The sequence below is a fragment of the Globicephala melas genome, chromosome 1 (assembly GCF_963455315.2).
Source record: "Globicephala melas chromosome 1, mGloMel1.2, whole genome shotgun sequence".
Classification (NCBI taxonomy): domain Eukaryota; kingdom Metazoa; phylum Chordata; class Mammalia; order Artiodactyla; family Delphinidae; genus Globicephala; species Globicephala melas.
Window position 1 is genome coordinate 49035065 of NC_083314.1, and position 22357 is coordinate 49057421.

The 22357-nt window shown below is 41.9% G+C and overlaps 1 protein-coding gene across 2 annotated transcripts in view; it reads left to right on the forward strand.

The window, feature by feature from the left end:
- The window catches only part of STX6 (syntaxin 6), a 45549-nt gene that overhangs the window by 16515 nt on the left and 6677 nt on the right, over nucleotides 1-22357 (forward strand). For both annotated transcript variants that reach the window (XM_030847621.2, XM_060295667.1), the window contains exons 2-7: nucleotides 658-827; nucleotides 1972-2066; nucleotides 10312-10374; nucleotides 13756-13881; nucleotides 15111-15217; nucleotides 19147-19241. In XM_030847621.2, coding sequence (XP_030703481.1) covers nucleotides 658-827; nucleotides 1972-2066; nucleotides 10312-10374; nucleotides 13756-13881; nucleotides 15111-15217; nucleotides 19147-19241 — 656 coding nt within the window. The remainder of the gene's footprint in view (nucleotides 1-657; nucleotides 828-1971; nucleotides 2067-10311; nucleotides 10375-13755; nucleotides 13882-15110; nucleotides 15218-19146; nucleotides 19242-22357) is intronic.

Sequence of the window (22357 nt, forward strand, 5' to 3'; positions counted from 1 at the left end):
TAATGGCCTAGTCTCACTCCCTAAACATGAAGCACACGAATCTGCTGTACAGAGTTGCTTAATCCAGGAAAGTAGATAAATTTAAAGCTAATAATGTTTAGGAATCTTCTTCTAATGAGATGTTGGATTTTAAAATGTCTCAGATTAAAATAGTTGCCTTCTAAAAGACTAGCTGTGTAAGAGTAACCTTTCCTTCTATCCTTTTTTACCCCTCTTCCACACGAACCTCCCCAGGAAAAGGAAAGTTGTTTTAGAACCTTTTCTTCTGAATATAAATTACTTCACTCCAACTGGCAACATGTGTGAATGTTAACGGCCCTTTAGTTAATTTATATTATAGCTTCTTAGACTACTTTTAAGGACAGTCCGTTAGAAAAATTAAATTTTGTCCTTCACAAACAGACTTGGTAATTATAGCTGCTTAAGTAGAGGCTGTTTTATTTTGAAATGAGCTGAGAATATAATACTCAGCCTATTATTTTAAAGTTTTGAACTTTGATATTTGTCCATGAAGAGCCTTTTGTAACGACTTAAAAACACTTTGGGGAATGGTGGTTGCTGAGGATGGTGTCTGATCGTAAAGGTTCACCTAAGTCTTATAAGTTGCTCGTGGAACATGCTGTCTCATATCTCTCCTTTCCCTTCACCTGAATACAGAGAGGTACAGAAAGCAGTCAACACTGCACAGGGATTGTTTCAGAGATGGACAGAGCTCCTCCAGGACCCATCCACAGCCACGAGGGAAGAAATCGACTGGACCACCAACGAGCTGAGAAACAACCTCCGGAGCATAGAGTGGGATCTAGAGGACCTTGACGAAACCATCAATATCCTTTTCTGCAGTGTCTGTGCCACGTGAGGCAAGCAGACAGATGGACAAGTTTCATCTAGATGTCTCAAGTACATAGATTAGATATTGCCTTTTATCGTTGATTGATGTTGCCCTTATTCGTACCATGACACACTTAAAATCGTTGACCAGTAATCTAAGGTAGAGTAGTCAAATCCTGCAACGTGAAGGTGGCATAGTGCAGTGATTTTGAGCTTGGACCCTGGAGTCAGACTGGATGTGGAGTCCATAATTTCTATTAATCACAGTGACCCCGGGGCACCTTTTAAATTATTAAAAGACAAATGTGTTCTCTAAAACTAGTGGAACAAAATATGTGAGGGAGTGGGATCAAAAGCACAGTTACAGGGAGATATGTCTTCCCTCGAGGTAGGAGGGATGAGAAAAAGATTGGGGGAGATAGAGAAATTGTGAGATAAGAGGACAAAAGTTTTAATAGATATTCGTCATTCAGCAATAGTTATTGAGTGTGCTATGTGCTGGACATGTTGTTAGTTACTGAGATTGGATTGATAAGCAAAACTATACCAGCCCTTGTAGAATTTACCATGGGAGTATAGAGGGACTTGGGGGCGGGAGAAACAGACATTAGTCAAATATTGGCACAAGTGTATACTTGCAGATGATAAGAGATAAGTACAGAGAGCCATGTGAGTGACACGGGGCAGCAGAACCAAGCTGGGGGTGAGGAGAGCAGGAAAGCTTCACAAAAGAAGCCTCGATCTCTAGGTTAAGAAGCAGAGTTAGCTTCTTGACAGAAGTGGAATGAGTTGGAATGGCAAATGAAAACAGCTTGCTGTTTCCCAGGACAAAAGGTGTCCTGGGAAAGGTGATCTGGAGTCAAAAAACGTGCTGGCAGGCATCTGGAAGAGCCCAGCTCGGCTGTGGTCAGACACCCATGGGTTTGCAGTGAACCCAGGCAGGTCATCTCTGCCTCAGGGCACAAGGATCCTCATCTAGCTGTGGGCAGAGAAAGTTTGAGAATGATTAGTGCCAAGTTGACTATGTGTTCAGAAACGCTGGGCCACATTTTATTGCTGTGAGAGATTCTGTGGTTTCACATGATGTTGGTTGTTAGGTTTTCGATGATGAAATTGCTTTACCTTGACTTTTTGACCCACGCATAGTCGAAGCAAATCCTAGGAAATTCAACCTCGATGCAACTGAATTGAGTATAAGAAAAGCTTTCATCACAAGTACTCGGCAAGTCGTCAGGGTAAGGGATGTGATCTTACTGTGTAATTTGTGCAAGAAATAGCCAGACTTCTCTGAACTCTTCCCTTTAATTTAAACTAATAGGTCAACTCTGAAACTCCTTTTTAATATGAATTAAATGCCAGTTTTCTACATATTTCTCTGATTGAAAAGAAATCTGTTTTTAGTATTGGTCAGCCTTTTTTCTCAGGGCAAAAATGAGAGAGTAGGCTGCTGGCTTTGGGAAGGTTACTGTAATCTTCCTGTCCATACCTCTCATTCCTCCAAAGCAGTTATCTTTTTTCCTCTTTACTTCTTAGTATACTGTATTTCTAGACAAAAAGAAGAACTGCTGTTGTAGAAACCATTTGCTTTCCTGATTGATTGGTAATCCCTTTGCATTGTGAAGGGTACTCTTACTGGGTTTGGATGGCGGCCTCTTCCACCATCTGAATTGCTTCTGGAACTCTTGCAACCCATTTACTGACATTTCCATATACAACGGCTTGACAGCCTTTCGGGAGTTATCCAGAGCAAGCAGGCATCTATCAGCGTGTAAAAAATCAGTCCAAGGGAACAAATCTTCAGTCTCAAATTATTTAGATAATAACCTATTATTAAAAAAACCTAAGAGAAAATAGCATTTAAGTGAAATCTTGTATCGTTAAGATATGTTTATATTTTGAAACTATATGGCTAAGCCAGTTGATTAGCATAACTAGATGTAGGAGAACCACCTGTCTTTAACATATGTACTAGAAAGCAGCTTCCTTGAATAAAAAGACTTGGGATCATACCAGTGCTAACATATGGCTTTTTAAGAGTCATCTTAGGCGGGAACCTTGGTGTGTGCTTGCCAAAGACTCCGTGTCATGTGATTTCCTTTTGAAATTATTTCAGATGGTAGGTTATCACTGCACTTTAAATATTCTTGTTCCTTTACTCATTAGTTGCCTTTCTGTATCCATGTACCTAAATTGTTTAGAAATAAACCCACACTGTAATGGGGGCAGTAACCTTTTTAGACCTAGGTGCCCCATCTATACGATGAACATTTGGATTAGACGCTCCTAGTCTCTAGCCAGTTCAGAGGCTCTTCTGATAAGGAAGCCCTGTTGTTGGGTGATGTATTTTTTTGGTAAGGTAAATAATTTCCCAACTCCTTATTTTATAAATGTAGTATGTGCTTTTTAAATTTTTTGTGATAGATTTTTCTGAAAATGACTTCTGTAGATGTTGGTATTTAAATGGTGCCTTGCAGTGAAGCGTATATTCTTGACTTTAACCATTATATTTGTTTTTCTGCAAGGTAGTACTTGTAAATTCTGCAAATTGAAATTCAGAGGTCAACATAGTAAAAGTTAAGTGAGTTGGTATAATTGGAAGTATAATCCAAAGTTCATTTTATAATAATTGAAAAGCTTTTTAAAGTACGTTCTTTGAAAGAAGTATTCTAAATCAAGTCCATACTTCATAATGTTGCAGTCCTTTTATAGTTGAGATCTAGACTGTACTCAACTGTGTGACCCAACTGAATGTTTTAGAGTTTTTAATCATTTTTCTAATTTATGACTCCTTTTTGAAAGCTGTTACTATTTGCTGGTGATGGGTTAATAGTACCTGAGTTTTTGCTCATCTGATTGTAATAAATTCTAATTGAGGTTTTGTAGAAGAGAAGTGGTAATTGATGCCAACTTGATTTTTTTCAAAAAAAAGCATTGTGTCGATTCAATATTATTGCATTCAGCTGAACAGTATTTGTATCCAGAACTCTCTGGGTTCCACTTGGAGGACGCTGATATTGTGGGATCAGAGAGTTAGCAATTTGGGGAAATGAAACGCAAGACCAAGCCCAGATTAGGAATTTGTACATCACAAGTTTATGTAAGCTCCTGTTACCATTATCAGTGGGTTTTCATTTAGTTGCTTAAAGGAATACCTTTTGATCCACAGTGTATGCCAATTGTGCTTTCTCCTTCTTAGGGCATTATACATCTGTTGTTGCTGTTCTACCTGAAGAACTAAATCTTTCTCTTGTGTTTGTTCTCAATTAACGTCCACTGTTTTTGCTTTTTAATAAGTTATTTTTGTTTATCTTCTCAATGTCCACTGTGTTTTAATAAGTCATTTTTGTTTAAAAAGTTTTGTATATGTTTTTCAAAACGTCTTTTAAGTTCGTGCAGTTTTTATTAAGTTTTGCTGGCAGTTTTTACTAAAGAAAGCAAAACATTCTTGTTTTTGTTTATATAACCTTGGTACTTTTGAGGTCATCATTTTTACATTTGTGGAGTCACGTATACATCAGAGTTTTCGCTTGTGAGATGTTCGTGTTATGGAAATCTATTGCAGAAGGGACGTGGGGTTAATTTAGTAGTGAAAGGTTTTGCAGTGAATGGCAGAACAGTGAGAGAGGTGAGGAGACCTGAGTTCTAGGCTCAGCTGAGACCTTAATACATTTTCAGCGTGGCAAGTCATTTAGCCTCTCTGGATCTCAGTTTTATCAATTAAATGATCCTCACTAACATTCTCCAACTTTGTTTAAACTTTCAAAGGCAGTCAGAACTATAGCACCGCCTCCCCAAAATCCAACCTCTTAAAACCCAGGAATTGTTGGTAGTCAGTTATAAGTCAAGATAGAAATGGCTTTGGTTAATCAAAAAGGGTGAGTCATACTCTGTGGTTACAAATGACACTGGGATGTGACTCCTCTGAGTGGGAAGCACTGGGATTTACAGTGTGCCGTTCACTCAGCTTGGAAGATGGCATAAAATGGGAACAGGAGCATAAACAACCGGGACCGTTGTTGTTCTTTTGGCAGGTGAACCATTTTTTATCGATACTAACTGCTGTCTTGACTGCTTGTTCTAAACTTCTTGTATTAGAAAGATGAGGAAATTCCCTGGCGGTCCAGTGGTTAGGACTCCACGCTGTCACTGCCAAGGGCCCGGGTTCAATCCCTGGTCGGGGAACTACCCACAAGCTGCACAGCGTGGCCAAAACAACAACAAATAACTGTTTTTTTTTTTTAAAAAAAATGATGAGTAATTATGTTTTTGGCATGACAGGTGGTTAAAAAATGCTCAAAACTGTTTAGTGACATAGTTTAAAATTCCATATCCTAATAAGAAGGTAATCTGTGGTATGGTATCTGGCAACTTTTACACTACATAAAAAAAGTACCATCCTGAAAGTGAAGGCCATAGCTCTTTACCATCTGCCATGGCCCCAAACAGGATGCGCACCACACAGCTGTTGAGTTCACTGACCATCAGGGCTAACATATACCCCCACACACATATATTATTAAACTTTAAACCGTGTATTTCATTAAAGTAACGCGTGCTCATTTCAAAGAAAATTAGAAAAATTTTACAAGAGGAAAAAATAGAAAAACCTAAACTCAAAGTAAGAAACGTAAACACAAAATTTTGTTGTGTTTTTTACGTAGTTGTGATCATACTGTTATGCAGTCATAAGCATTTTTTATTTTAATTTTTAAAATTAAAAGTAATTCATACTATTTTTAAAATGCAGATAATTTTGATTAAGAAAGGTGAAATGTCCCTCCATTCTGTAATTCCACTCCCTAAAAAAAAAAATCACACTTTTAAGTATTTTTTCTAGCCATCTTGTAGACATTGAAGTACACTTTTAAAAGAAATGACATTAGTCTGTAATTTTTTTCTATGAAAAAATATTGTGGACATAGTCTTGTATCAGTACAGATATATCTAGACCAGTGCTGTCCAATAGAAATACTAAAATGCAAGCTATCTTTAATTTTCTAGTAGTCATATTTTAAAAGTAAAAAGAAACAGTGAATTTAATGTATTTTTTAACTTAGTATATCCAGAAGATTATTATTTAAACATATAATCAATATAAAAGTAATAGAGATTTTTTGTTAAATTTTTAAAACTTTTTTTTACTAAAACTTCTAAGGCTGGCATATAGTGTACGCTTAAGGATACGTCAATTCAGAAGTGAACTTTGCATTGGGGATACTTCATCGCATTTAGAGTTTATAATACAGTTGAAAAGGTTGATTTGCACACCGTGTATTTTCCAGACATGTGAAAGTTTTCCAGTAATTGAATTTAAATTCAAATTAATTAAAATTAAATAAAATTAAAAATTTAATTCCTCAGTTACACTGACTTCATTTCATGATCTCAATACGTAACCGTAATTGGCTAATAGCTATTGGATAGAGTAGATTTAGATTATCCTTTTTAATGGTTGCATACTTTATCAGTCCCCCCAATGACCCTATAAAATATTATACAGAAGAAACAGGCACTTAGAAAAATTGAGTAATTTGCACAACTTTGCATAGTTACTAAAAAGCGTAACTAAGCTTGAACCCAGGTCTTTGACATGAAAGACTATGCTCTTAACCTCTTCTCTAACCTGGTTCTATTATGATCTGTTTGATCATTGACCCTATTGGTAGATATTAGGTGGTTGTTAATTTTTGGCAATTGTAAATCATACTTCAGGAACCATCTTTGTGAGCATATCCTGAATATTTAAGTACTAAAAAGTTCAATGAAAATGTACATTTAAAACATTGGTTAATATTTTCAAAGTATCTTGCAAAGAGACCTTATCAATGATATTTCTAAAAGCAGAGTGCAGATTCCGTGTTCCTTAATACCTATATCAACACTAAGTAGTGTTCATCTTTTTCATCTTTCCCAATCTAACTGGGAAAAATATCTCTTAACTTGCACTTCTTTGATTATTAATGGGTTAGTGCATCTTTTCATGTTTGATCATTTGTGTTTTTCTGTGAATTGTCTGTTCACCGAACTCTTTCTAAGTGTAATGTCTAGTGCACGATATTACATTGTGTATAGGTTTACTGTAAGTTACTATTCCCTTGTTTGGATATGATGCTTATTTCTACTTTTCTTTCATATTGTAAATAACACTGCAGTTTACATCTTTGCATATCTGTTTCAGTTTATATTTTCTATCATTTCCTTAAAATAAGTCCTATTAGAATTACTGGGTCAAGGCAGTGGATATTTGTTACAAATATCAAAGCTCTTAATGCAAAATGCCAAATTTATTTTCAAAGGGTTGGTCTAGTTTACCTTACAGCCATTGTTCAAGAGCAGTAGTTTTCTTTTAAACATTTTTATTAAGTTATAATAGTACAGAAAAAGTGCATGCACCCCAAATATACAGTTTAAAGAGTTTATAAACTGATCACAACCATGGAAGCCAACCCAGAAGCATTCCAGAGCATTCCCAGCACCCCCCAGAAGCCCCCTTGTGTGCTTTTACAGTCATTACTGCCCCCCTCACTGTCCTACCTTCTAACAGCAAAAACACATTCTACAGACAGTGATCAAAGTTCAATGGGAACTTCAAAGTCACTTTTTCCATACATGTGGGCTGATATTTTTATTATGCAGGTAATGTTCATTATTTTTTAAAAGGCTACTGTAAAATGTATTAAATGCATTTTAAAAAAGCATATATTATCCCACCAGTGAACAATTCAGATATTTGCTTTGTGTAGTTATTAATATATATTAAATAAATGGGATTGTACTATTCATATTGTTTGAATATCAGAATATCATCTTAAACTCCAATTTAATTGATAATTAGAAAAAGAATCCTGCAGTCCAGGAGATAACAGCATAATGGTCTCCTTTGAAGGCTTCTAGAATTTGTGGGGATCGAAGCTTCTCGAACAGCTTCTCACCTGGGAGACTTGTTAAACTGTTCCTTAGAGTCTGACTTAGTAGGGCTGGGTGGGGTCCAGGGACCTGCATTTTTAACAGCACCTCAGGTGACTGACTCAGGTAGATCTCAAACATTTAAGAAACATGGCTTATATCACTAAGTTTCCCTTGTTTTAAATGTACCAATACCTCCATTTTTATGGTGATACTTTTTTTTACTAAGTAAATTTTTCTCAGTTTCTGTGGGTGGCTTTCTTATATATATATATATAATTTTTTTTTCTTTTGAGGTTTGTGAACAGATAAAATTTAGAATTTATGGGTCAGCTGGACCCCAGGTAGAGCACCCTCAGAAATCCAGTGGGTGAACGACACCCTACTTGCCCAGTGTCATTTCCAAGGGCTCACATACCTTCTTGTTGAAGGCCTCCAACGTCAGGGCACTTGTTCCTAGAGGCGCCTTTCCCATCGTGGGCAGCACTTTAATGTGTGGCAGTAAAATGATCTCTTTACTTCTGCTTTGCTTAATTGCCAACATTTTTCCCACAGAATAACCAAAGCGATCTTTTAAAACATGAACCAGAATACTCCATGGCCCTGCTCAAAATATTTTAAGGGCTTTCCATTGCCTTAGAGCAGGGGCCTGCAGTCTGTGGCCTATGAGATCTAAGAATGGTTTTACCTTTTTTAAAGGGTGGTTAAAAAAAAAAATGTGACAAAGGCTGAATATTTAATGTCTACTCCTTTACAGAAGAAGTTTGCCAACCACTGCCTCGGAATAAAATCTAAGCAGCCTGAAGGCCCTGCGTGTTTTGGCCAGACGTGTCTTACATCCTCCCTCCGACACCCAGCACACAGTGGCTCCTTCAGACAATCGGGCCTTCCTTCTCAAAAGCTAAAGCATTGAGCCTTTCCTGCCTCCAGGCTTTTGTGCTTGCTGTTTCCTCTGCCTGGAATTCTCTGCCCTTGCTCTTTCTGTGGTGGGCTCATTCTCGGCCCTCAGGTCTCGATCAAGTGTCACCACCATCTTTCTAAAGTGGCGTTCACCCACTGGATTTCAGCCCCGTTGACTCCCTTCCTTCCCAAAATGCAAGTCACCCTGTTGAAGTGTGTGTGTGACTGCTGTTTGCCTCTTGTCCACCATGATGTGAACTCCGTCAGGCAAGGACACTGTCTGTATCGTCACTGCTGTGCTCTGGCACGCACTGGGCATCAGTCGGTATTTGCTGAGCGAGGGATCAGGCAGTTTGAAGGTTGCAGCAAGGTGGTTGTCATTCAGACTTCTCATAGTAGGAATCAGGAAAGCAGTGGCACTGTCTCATCTACCATTCACTTGTCCTGGGTCTTGGAAGAAGTTTTTTAAAGCCTAATACTTCAACATTTGCACCTCTAAAATAGCCTACTTGCCAACAGGAAATTATAAAGTATTTTGGCATCCTTTTTATTTTTCAAGAAAAATTGTATTATAATAATCATGTACTCAGCTGAAATTATTTTAAAGTATATTGGGTTGTAGTTAAATATGATGCAAATGGCTCATATTTAATAAAGTGTTTTATTTTTATTTTTAAAATTTTTGGCTGCATTGGGTCTTTGTTGCTGCACGCGGGCTTTCTCTAGTCGCAGTGAGCGGGGACTACTCTTTGTTGTGGTGCGCGGGCTTCTCATTGTGGTGGCTTCTCTTGTGGAGCATGGGCTCTAGGCACACAGCTTCAGTAGTTGTGGCACATGGGCTCAGTAGTTGTGGCTCACGGGTTCTAGAGCGCAGGCTCAGTAGTTGTGGCACTCAGGCTTAGTTGCTCCATGGCATGTGGGATCTTCCTGGACCAGGGCTCGAACCTGTGTCCCCTGTATTGGCAGGTGGATTCTTAACCACTGCACCACCAGGGAATCCCCAAGTGTTTTTAGATTAAGTAATTCATTTTTCTTTGCATACAAAATTATTTTTGATACCACTCTGGAAAATACTGGTGTTAGAAATAGTCTATACTTCACATGAACGCAACTCAAATAAAATAACGTTACCTGTTTATCACTATTTGAAAATATTCTCTGGCATGTAATGGTAAATATACTTTATCATAAAGTGCATGGTTTTTTTTACATGTATTATGCTTAAAGATGCTAGCCCTTGAACACAGCTTTTGTTTGTATACCTCAGGGTTGCCATTTACTGGCTATGTGACCTTGAGAAAGTATCTTAGTCTTTCTAGATCTTAGTGTCCTCAATTGTAAAATGAAGGTAATACCAGCTTCACAGGGGCATTGTGGAAAGTCAGTGATCATATGTGTACATATTTAACAGTGTTTCCGGCCTATGGTAGGTACCCAGGAAGTACTTTCTCTTTCCTCATACTTAAATTTAGTATCCAGGTTACTTCTTTTTAAGGGCATGTCCTTCTCTTTATTTCCTTTATTTTTGAGACTGAAAATAGAAGTCAAAGAATGCTGTATTTTTGTTTAAAAATTAATAATAAATTATGCATATTTTGCTAGTGTGCAAAATATTAACCATGATTTTGTTTAAGGATGTTCATTTGTTTTCTGGTGTTCTATTTATCTCATTAGGACATGAAGGATCAGATGTCAACTTCATCTGTGCAGGCATTAGCTGAAAGGAAAAATAGACAGGTGGGTAAATGTCAGAATATACAGTATCAATCAAAGAAAATACAGAGATATTTGGAATTTAAAAATTCTGACTTCGTGTATCATGTATTCAGGCAGAAGACCTTGTGCGCTGAGCCCGTAGTGACGCTGGCAGGCAGCCTCGCCTCCGCCCCCCTCCCTCACACCCTCTGGTTTCCTCCTCTGGGCTCCGGTTGCACCCTCTGCGTACCTTAGAGCCTTTGCCCCAGGCCATTTATTCTGCACCTGTTGCGCGTATTCCTTGTACCAGGCGCTCTGTTAAGAGCTGTAATTGCTTACTTTCTCTGCTGGACCTCAAGCTCCTTCGTGAGTTAGGAGGGATGGTGTCATGGTCTTTTTTCTTTTTTTTTATTCTTTTTATTTCTAGCTGCTATTACATTGCCTATGCATAGAACTCACTAGACATTTAATGATTGAAATTTTATGTAAAGCATTTGAGGAAACTTAAATGTGTGTTAATTTAATGTGTGTTAAATCTTTCACCATTTTAAGTATCTTTTGTTTTTTTGATGTGAGGTCCAGTTTTTTTTTTTTTTTTTTTTGCTGTACGCGGGCCTCTCACCGTTGTGGCCTCTCCCGTTGCGGAGCACAGGCTCCGGACATGGCTCACGGGCCCAGCCGCTCCGCGGCATGTGGGATCCTCCTGGAGCGGGGCACGAACCCATGTCCCCTGCATTGGCAGGCGGACTCTCAACCACTGCGCCACCAGGGAAGCCCGAGGTCCAGTTTTTATAAGTTATTACAAATAAATTATGAAACCTAATTTCAGAAACCAAAGCCCAGATATTGACACATCAAAAATAAAAGCTACAAGAGACCCAGTCCTTGAATTTATTAGACTGTTAACTCAAGAAATCAGCTCAGCATTTTTTTTTTTTTTTTTTTTCGGTACACGGGCCTCTTACTGCTGTGGCCTCTTCCGTTGCGGAGCACAGGCTCCAGATGCGCAGGCTCAGCGGCCATGGCTCATGGGCCTAGCCGCTCTGTGGCATGTGGGATCTTCCCGGACCGGGGCACGAACCCGTGTCCCCTGCATCGGCAGGCGGACTCTCAACCACTGCGCCACCAGGGAAGCCCAGCTCGGCATTTTTAACTAACTAGGAATCAGTAGTTTATGATGTAAATGCTCACTTTATACCTGTAGGTGTTTCTTGACCCACTTAATTTTGAAAACAAGTATTATAAAAGCTTGAAAAGGGGAGAGGACTCTCTAAATATCGCCTAACTTAATCCTGTTTCCTTTCCCTGCATCTCATTTTCCAAGTCATTGTTTTTTTCTTCCCATTTACCCTCCTTGCTCTTCTCAGTGCAGCTAGGAAAGCCATTAGCTAGCCATCCCGTCTGGCACTAACTCTTAAGAGAAGCTAGTGAAAGGCCGCAGGCTGGCCAAGTTTTGGAGTCCCCTTTTCGTTTCTGCTTCAGCTTACAGAAGTTGAGTGACAGTTACCTGAAGTATCAGTAGTTTCGACAGTGAATAGTAACACCTATCCTCTATTACTTCTATTTGAATTTTTATTCTCTAGATAGTATATTTGAACTAACATAAATAAATAAAATGTGTGTTTATACGTAGCCTTTCCAGGTATGGCTGGGAATATTGTTTTGGGCGGTGAGTAAAATGTCTCCGAGTCACAGGGTTTCAAGGAAAAGCGGGGCCAGGGTTCTCTAAGCACTCACACAGGCACAGTCCACCTCGATTCTTCATCTAGCACCAGGTGCTCCTGGCTTAGCCAGGACCTCCTCCTCTGGCACCTACACACAGGCTGGTCCTTGGTGCTCCGGGCCCTCTATCTTCTTTCCCACTACCAGACTTCTGGAGGTCAGACTGAGGAAATCTAAACTGCCTCACAATAAAGCACAGATGACTCTTAGCAGCATGACATATGTCCCCCCAAGAGTAGACCACAGGTAAGCTAGAAAAAATAGCCCTGACTGTGACCCCGGGAGCTCCAGTTCTCTGCCCATAGCCTAATGATGCACTGTAGCCTTTCTCTGACCTTGAAAAAATTATCACTAGGCCCCAGTATCCTCCATAGAGTCCTTAGAGCCTTCGCATCAGAACGAGCAGGACCTTTGAAATCTTGACAGCCCTGCAACCAGTTTGGAGCAGAGCCATCCCCAAAAAGCCTTGGGTCTGCCTTATACCAGAGACAGTTACCATCCAGACTCTTGACTGAGGCCCTGGGCTGCTGGAAGCTCTCAGGCCTCCTGATTTTCTTCTCATAACTGCTCAGAACCTAAGATGCATCCTGAGCCGCCCTGAACTTAGCCTCAGGTGTGGCCATTTGACTGAATTCGCATCTGAAAGTCAGGTGAGGCTAATGTCAACATTGAGGGGCTATGGGAGGGCTTTTCAGACAGAACCAAGTAGTCAGGTAGGCTTTTAACAGTTCCAGAGCTAAAAAGTACCTGGTGAGAAGATCTGACAGCTCTTCAAGGAAGAAGAATCCTATTCGCCACCGTCTTCCGATTCTTTGTGCAGGGCTGGTTTGAGCAGTACTTTGGCCAAGTCAGAAAGGCTTGTGGGCATTCCAGGCAGGGCCAGCTCACATTGCTGGCTGGCCTCTTCAAGGAAGGAAGACATTCCCAAACTTATCCTTTTCTGGCTACAAACTTCCTCAAATTCACACTGAGAAACCTGACCCTGGCATCTGGGGGCCCAGGTCGAGAACTGACTTCAGGACCAACGCTTGCCTGGGTCATCAGGGTCACGCACCCGCTGTGACTGTGCTGCCTGGTGAAGCAACCCCCAGTTCTGTCTGGGAAACCTGTAGCCTTTTAGTTCACCTGAAGGGCACTGGGATTTATCTGTGGGTTACATTGAATACACATCGATGGTTCTTGCGCCTTCTGTGTGTGAGGGGCTGTGACTTAGCTTCTTGTCATTTTAGGGAACGCTTTCCTCCCCCCTCCCAAAACCCAAAACTTCCCTGGGTCATACTTAAATAGAAAGGACTCTAGCTGTCTGGAATCAGTTAGACTATAACCTACAACAGGTCTCTGGTGAACTTCCAAGGGTGCTAGGAAGAGCTGGCCCACAGAGACCAAGTGCCTTTAGATCCACAAAGCAGTACACAGATGGGTGTTTGTTGATTTCAAGTTGACACTTATTGGCATTTTAATGGGACAGAGCCCATTTGTGAGTCCCGTTGGGAGAGCTTGGAAATAGAGAGTACCCTTCCCGGCATTCCTTAAATTGTACCCCACAGGCACTACCCTACACCACTACATAAAAGGCTGACCCCAGGGAGGCCAGCTTATGAGCACTTGGAGAAATCTTTGTATCATGGTGATGGGGTATTTGTTCAGAGATAGTAATGGTTTGTTTCTTCTGCCCTGCTGCCCCCTGCCCCACTCTCGCAGGCCCTGCTAGGAGACAGTGGCGGACAGAACTGGAGCACTGGAACGATGGATAAATATGGGCGCCTTGACCGGGAGCTCCAGTTGGCCAACTCCCATTTCATTGAGGAGCAACAGGCACAGCAGCAGGTACCTGAGAACCACCAGCCGAGCACAGGGAGGTGGGAGGCCAGGTACCTCCCTCCCCGCTCCTCTGCCACCCCGGGGGCTTGACAGGCAGGATGGACCAGAGCTCGCCCTGCAGCTGCCTGAGTCTACCTGTGTGATGATTGCATATAGAAAGGCTGTTTAAAACATCCTTCAGAGCATGACAGTTTCCAGAGAACCAATCTTGATTAGATTTCTTAGGACAAGCAGACCAGACACCCGAAACTGACAGAGGAGGCCATTGATTTAAAAACACAGCAGCCTCTTCCCCAGCCTCCACTTCTGTGCTGGGCTTTTTGTTCATTTCAACAAAGGCACTTCGAGAAAAATTCAGTCCTTGTTTTTTCATTGAAATTTTTGGTTCCATTATATATAAAAATGATTGCTTTGGTGGAGGTTAAGGGGTAGAAGGAAAGTGAGGTTGATTACACTTGTATTGTTGCTTTTGATATGTAGTTGTATTAATAAAGGAAGCTAATAATAAAGTATCTGGGGATTTGAGGATTATCTATCCATCAAAACTACTGGTTCTTAAATACTGTGTTTTATATATTCAATGTAGGTTATGTGTTCTTTTGTTCTTCTTCTATTAGCATGTCTGCTTAACCATTTGTCTACTTACATTGCTATTAACCAAGCACACTTTTTTTTTTTAATAAAAAGGCGACTACAACACAGTTAAAAGTAACTATGGCTCTGAAGTTGTCTGCTTGCTGTCACAGAGCCTCCTCTAGTTGTCCTTGAGGAGGGAGCAAAGGACTCTGTGTGCGTAGTTTTCCCACATCTAGAGATCTGCCAGACGTTCTCTTGTAGTTAAGCTGTGGCCGGCTGTTGCCGATTGAGACCTTGACCCTGGCAGTGGGCTTCCTCTTCCCAAGCGTCCCCATGTGTCTGTGGTCACTGCACAGGTGCTTTCGGCCATTGTCTGTCCCTTGTTGGACTTCAGCCAACCAGGGTAAATCTCTCTGGGTGGTTTCAAGCCCCGCTGACTGCTCACAAGCTGCATCAGCAGGGGAGATCAGTAGCTTTACAACCCAGCCTTTTGAGCAGCGTGTTCTCCGAGGCAACGGTCTGGTCCTTTGATTTCTGGGCTTTGCTTCTGAATGTGAATTGTCCCGAGTTGGCAAGGAAGCTAGCAGCTGCTAGAGTGCTGGGCTTGGAACCAGGTAAGATGGATTTTAATTGCTGATTTCCCATTTCTCTGGCACCAGCTGATCGTGGAACAGCAGGATGAGCAGTTGGAGCTGGTCTCTGGCAGCATCGGGGTGCTGAAGAACATGTCCCAGCGCATCGGAGGGGAGCTGGAGGAGCAGGCAGTGTGAGTACCGAGATGCCCCTCTTGCCGCAGAGAAATGGCGGGAAAAGCCGTCTTAAGGACCCGTAAAGAGCCTGACAGTTACGTGGCTAGTAAAACCAAAAGCTATTTTGCTTATAGCTGCATCTTTATTCTGTTTCACAGAATGGCCTCTCCAAAAGAAGCGAATCTGTCAGATACAATTTTCAACAGGGTTTAGGCAAAGTTATTAACATTTTTAAACACCTGCAAAAACAGGAACAAATTCCTCCAAACAGGTATTTGAAGTATTGTTGTGAATGGGAATGTGAAACTGATACGGCTGTGTAAGCTCTGTGGAGATTTTTGTCCCAAAGAGGATAGGACATGGGCTAACTTAACATCCCATGCCTCTCCCACTACATTCAACTGGCCTTTCTGCTCTGTATCTTTAATTTTAATTTTATGGGGAAAAAAGTATCAATTTAATTCCAACTGATAAAAAATTCTTCCCCCACAAAAAGAAAACGCAAGAAAATATAACTGGACTTATTTTTCCTTAAGAACAATCTCTTTGAGCACTCCTGAAGTATGACACCAAAAACAGCATTCTTAAATGCTACCATATATATATAATACCTTTACCATTTCACAAATACCTTTTCTGAAAAAAATAATCGTTCCACTAGGATATTTCAGAAACTCTCCTACCTCGATTTTGTGTTCAACGTTATGGATTCATTCATTACAAATTCAAATTGGGCATCTTGTTCTACTGGAAGGCCCCTGGGTATCCACAGAGGAGCCCAGAGAATAGACAGTGTCCCTGCCATCAGAGTTTACTGGTCACTGGATGGAACAGATGTTGCATAAATGGTGCAAGTCGTTAAGTGATGACAGAAGTGGAGGGCTAGGCTACCGCGGTAGGGGATGCGTGGTGCCTTGAGGGCCCTAATAGCCTGAACTGCAGACCTGACTCAGTCTGAAGTCCTTGAGAAGAGAAGAGAGGTTTAACTGGGACCAGAAGGATGAGTAGAAGGTAGCCAGGTGGGGTGAGACTGGGTGGGAGAAGCGGGGGAGAGGGGAGGGCCTACCGGAAGGAAGAAAGAGCCCTGTGACGATTTCAGGGTGAAAAAGTGCACAGAACAGAGAGGTTTAGTGTGTCTAGAGCATGGGGATTGAGAGGGAGGTTGCAGAAGTGAAGTCAGGCAGAGAACAGATCAGGGAAGGCCCTAGAAGCCATGTTAAGGAGTTCGGACTTTTTATTCAAAGGGCAGTGGGAAACACAGCCCCAGCGAAGGTTGTGTTAGTAATGCCGTGGTCAGGTTTATGTTTTGGGGGAAGCCCATCATTCTGTGGTTTAGATGATGAACCACGGTGGAAAAGACTGGAAGCAGGGAGACCAGGTCGGAAGCTGGCAGAATAAGAATCTAGGCATGCAGTTTAATTTGTCTAAAATGCATTCTTACCCTCAAATGTATTGTGGGGATGGGAAAGGACGAATTACTTGAGCAGTTTCCCTGGTTGGGTAGAGGTAGAGCCTGGCAGACTTCTGGTTACAGATGGTGAACTGAACACAACCTCTTATCTCTGCTTTTTCTCTAAAGTCCATTAGAACAGGAACAGAGGGAATTTTTTTTTTTTTTGCGGTACGCAGGCCTCTCGCTGCTGTGGCCTCTCCCGTGGCGGAGCACAGGCTCCGGACGTGCAGGCTCAGTGGCCATGGCTCACGGGCCCAGCTGCTCCGTGGCGTGTGGGATCCTCCCAGACCGGGACACAAACCCGTGCAGACTCTCAACCACTGAGCCACCAGGGAAGCCCAGGAATTTTTTTTTAACGGCATAAAATCTATGGGGACATAGAGCTTGGAATAAGAAGCAATGACCTTTACATTTTAGATACTGCAAAATAGATGAATGGTTACTGACTCAACAGACCTGAGAAAGCCAAATCTTCGGCTAGCCAGAGGGGAGAGCCAAGGAGCGGTGTGATTCATGCCCCAAACCCCCGAGCTGGGAGAGGAGCGTTTCCTCACTTATGATAGTGTAAACCCTGAATGTTGACCTTATCAAACCGTGACCCAGTTATATTGGAAGGAAGGAAGGGGCAAGAGAAGTGGGAAGGATGCTGATGTGGGGTATGGAATGGGAGGAGGGCCAAGCCCTAGCTTTTCGTTGTGCGCAGTCAGCAGGGTCAAGATACTGAAGTGCCAGCGTGTAGCTTCAAAAACTGGAGAAAAGCACCGAGAGAACAGTGTGAGGGGCTGAAAGCAGTGGCCCTCGGGGATGCGAGACAGCTGTGTTTTTTTTTTTATAAGAGGCCTTGTAGGTCTGTTTAGCTCTACAAACCGTGTATGTGTATAACTCTAATAAAAATAGTAAGTAAATTAAAAGGAAAAAACATGGGTCTTGGACTTAGACCTCTGCTGTCCAGTACAATAGCCACCAGCCATCAAGTACTTGAAATGTGGCCAGTCTGAACTGAGAAGGGCCTGAGCGTAAATGCATACCAGATTCTGAAGACTTAGTATGAATAAAATGTAAAATTACATGTCAGAATGATAATTTTTAGGTATATTGGGCTAAATAGGTCGTTAAAATTAATTCCCCCCCCCTTTTAATGTGGCTACTAAAAAATACTAAGTGGCATATGTGACTCACATTGTATTTCTTTTGGACAGCGCTGAGTTAGTTGGAGCTGGGCTAGAAACTTGGTTAGTGGGTGGTTAGTGGGTGTACTTGGGCTGGAGGTTGGATGACTTACCCGTTTTTGTCTTCAGTAAGAAAAGTAGCTCAGCATTTGGCCCTGCCCGGATAGGTCTGCCAGCTGCAGGACCCAGATGCTACCAGGATCTAAAATGAGCAACAAATGTTTTAATTTGAAAATTCAGGTAAGGGACAAAGGCTTGTTTATTTAGTTGTCAACATGGAGTTTATTTAATGATTGACTTAATGAGGAGTTGGTTGCCGGAATCCTGCAGGGCTCTCAGGTGCCTCATGTGGGCACAGCCCAAGACCGGTAGTTCTAGCTGCCCTTGATGCTGCCAGGGGAATAAAGCGTGGTTAATAAGCCCGCCGGTGCTAATTGGTGTGTCACGTTCCAGCCTCAGGATAATCACATATTAATCTTAAGTTGAAAAGTCTGGAATGCTTAGTAATTTATGAAATTAAACACCGTTGGTATAAGTATTTTGGTGTCTTCTTTCCCACCTGCACCTTGGACAGCAACCAGTGTGAGCTTGTCCTCTGTGGGTGTAGATGAGGTGCACACACTGTCAGGAACTCAGCTCTGAGGCCGCCAGCTTTATGCTAAAGCACAGGGTGCCTTAAAGGAGGTGCTTATTTGATCAAAGTGTATTTCTTAACTCACACTGCTGTAAAGTGCTTTGTGTATGACAGGAACCCTGGCAGGGAAGCTGCGCTGATAGGATTGCCCCATTTTACAGATAAGCAAACAGGGTCCCTTGTCCAAGGAAGCAAGTGGCAAAGCCTGGTTGTCTGGCTTCACACCGCGTTCTTTCTGCTACACTGCACTGCTGCTGAGTTTGTATTATTGTATGGTCAGGTCCACACTGGCCTTGTCTGCAATTCTGAAATCTAGAAAGCTCTAAAAAATTCAAAATTAAAAAAAATTTTTCAGCAAACTCATGTTACAGAAAAACCTAACCTGAACTGACTGCAGCTATGACTCCTCATAGTTTTCTTTGCAGAAATAGTAACTTGTGTGTTTGATTATGGGGACTGTCCCAGACCCTGCTGGGGTCTTGGCTAATACACAGTGTATGTAACTTACTACTTCTTTAAATTTCCAAAGTTCTGAAATCAAAAACATACCTTGTCCTAAGGATAAAAGACTGGGGGCTTGACCCCAACGTTGCCTGTTGGATGTTTGCTAAAACTGAGGCCCGGATCCATGGCCAGTGTATCTGGAGACTGTGCTGACCAGCTGCCTTCTGCGTCTGCTTGTCTTTCTAGTATGTTGGATGATTTCTCTCACGAGTTGGAGAGCACTCAGTCTCGGCTGGACAATGTGATGAAGAAACTTGCAAAAGTATCTCACATGACCAGTGGTATGTATGCGCTTTTAAGCTCGAGAATTCTTACTAAATTCTAGAGACACAGTCTAGGGGGTCTCTCACAGGTATGCCCATTCAGATCCCTTTCCTCTGGCACATTTTTCTCATGCTTTGGGGTCAGAGAGTAGAAGACCAGCACGCACGGGCTTTGTCTCCTGCTCGTGGCCTTCACCTGGGAAGTGCCTTTGTGGTCCGCACCGTGCAAGGCTGATGGTGTCAGATGACGTTCCTTCTGGTGGAGTAACTTTCTTTACAATTACAAAATCCTTCTTTTTCTTTTTTTTTCCTATTTCCTTGCCAAAATAGGGAATTCATTTTAAAACAGTAATTAAGAGCCAGTTACTGTTTCTCCTGGACTGACTTTTCACCGAAAGAAAAACCTCTACCATTTCAGAATAAGATGGCCTTGCAGATCTCATTTAAACTGTTTTTATTTAAATTTGTAGTAAACTATTCCAGCAAATTCGCACCGGGCTGGAGATAAAGAAGCAACATTTTTCAAATTAGTTACTGTGTAGGAAGATGTTTTCCAGTGACTATTTTTTTTGTTACTACAACCCATCTTCCCTATTATATGAGAAATAATACCTTTTTAAGTCAAAAGAAAATCCAGTATCTTTTTTTCCCTTTATTTGTGGGAGTCTCCGGGTGAAGGGAGGAACTGAGACATTCTTCAAGGTCATTGTGAGGATTAAATGAAATAATAATTAGTGTACAAGCGTTTAATGGTGTCTCTCACGTATTAGTACATAGTAAATGTTTGTTTGAAAAAAAATAAAGGATAAGACAGGTGGAAGATGGCCCTGGGGGCAAAGGACCTGTTATATTCAAGACAAAGGGAAGCTCCTAGCTTCCCGGTTTCCTTCATTCTCTCCAGAGGCAAATATCTTCATGCTTCTAGCAGGCTCTTCATTGCCTGCGGCAGGCACCAGCTTAGTTCATCTTCCACACACCTAGAGGGAGGTTTGCAAAGTCCTCTCCTGCTTCCCTCTATTCTCTCCTCTTCCACCCAACCCCTCTTTAAAAAAAAAAAGCGTTTTACTGAAGTATTATATAACCAATTTCAACCAGATCTCTCACTAGTTTATGTATTAGTCGCAAAGTCAAGTAGCTACTTCAGCACCAGTTTTGTTTGGAGAAGAGCAGCGGAACAAAGATGCACTGTGTCCTTGTCCCCAGCATTCTGGGTATGAATAATTTAGAAAAGTACTTGCATTGTGGTAAGTGTTTCGGTGTGTATAAATAGCACTAGGCCTGCTTATGCCTTCTCCTACTTGCTCCCAGAAGAAAAGTTTGGGGAGCAAAGTAAGAACTTCAGTTATGTTTGTCTAAGAAAGAGAGCCAGGAAACAGAGCCTTTAGCCTGAAAGGCCCTTAGGTTTGGACAGCTTGCCTGTGGGGCTCATTTTAATCTCTGTTTGCTCCCCAGAGAATTGCTCGGGGCCTCCTACTTGGCGGTGTTGGCTGCAATTTGACAGCGAGGCAATTTGTGTTTGTCTTTGTTTTCCTCCATAACTTTTAGGAAAGTTCACTGCTTTTCAACCAAGCCTGTGCATAAAGAGTGTCAAGACACGCTGAAGTTTGATTAGGCAGTAACTGAATGCCCATGCTCCACAGCCCTGCAGAGGCGAGACCTCCGCGCCCCCCCCCACCCCCGCCCAGTGCTGGCTGCTTCCTGGGCAGAAATCACCCAAGACGCCATGCTTACTATTTTGAATGACCCAAGAGAGACTAATCTTGTCAATCTCCTACCCTCAAAAAGTATATTCTTTTGTGTGGATACCAAGGTTTTCTTCCCCTCACTTTCCCAAATTCTGTTGTTCATCTTTTCTCTTTAGGGGATGAGACTATATTGGGAGGGGGAAAAAACCTGTGGAGTCCCCTTTTTCCCCCTGACTTTTTGAGGCAGGTCCTGAGCTTGCAAAAAGCTGGTTTTGTGACTTGAGGTCACAAAAGCCCTTGTGGTTAGTATACCCGCCCCTTCTGGGGGTAAGTCTGCTAGGGTAACAGCTCGGGGTTGCCCAGTTCATGCTTCCTAGAAGCAACTTAACACTTCAGAGGAAAGTGCATTTAAAAGAGCATTCCTGGGTTGTGCTAGCTTGTGTGATGGCTGTCCTCCTTGATGAAAACCCCTATTTAGTTCAGTTGCAGAAGAGAAAGTGAGTGGAGGTGGGAGGAGAGTTGGGTAGAGGCTGACGGGAAGCTGGTTCAGTATTGGAAATCGAGGTCTGAGATGGCAGGATGCCTTGTTAGGAAGCATTTACCTTGACTGTATCATCCTAGAATATAGACTAATCATTTTAATGAGAGGGCTTTTAAATTGTCATAAACATTTAAAAATAGATGAAAGAATGCTAGGTACTTGAGTTTTCTGGACCACTGAAGTGATAGTTAAACAGATTAATACTATTATCTATTAATACCATAATCTATTATCTATTATTCTTATAGGCCAGCTCTGCTTCCCCACACCTTTTGGACTAGTCTTGTTTCAGAAAAGGAACAGATGGACTTGAGGTCTTGACCCTAATCCCCAGTTACTAAGTGAGTTTCTGGCATGTGTGATGGAGAGCAGGATGAGCCACTAGGAAGGTACTTGCTTTACTCACTACTGTTTGGTAGCAGTTCTCTTGGCCGGTTCTAAGACTTTGCCGTCCGTGGCATTTAAGTAACTGAAGTACATGTTTTGTGGACTTGGCGCATTGCTTTGTGGAGAGTTCTGCAGTGTATTTTCTTAGATTCAGACCTTTTTATAATGTGATTCTCAGTAGCTCTGGTGTGCGAAAATCTGCAGGCTTTCAAATAAACTTTCGGTGAATCAGTGTATGCACCTTTATATTTCTACTTAAATGGAACTCTTACTTCCAGCAGTTGAGCTGCATTGTCAGGCTTTATCTCAGCCTGACCCTTTGTGCAAAACAGCAGGGCTCCTCTGTGGAGAGGCTTGCTCTTCCTACATCTGCCCAAGTGAAGGGTGCGTCCTGACGACAGACAGCATCCTGTGCCCCGACTGTGGGCCCGCAGAGGGTGCAAGGGTATTCGTGTTGTGTAGTTTTCCCAGCAGCCCTGAGAGTTAGGGGGACGCAGTCAGGATTGTGGGCGGGAGCCTGT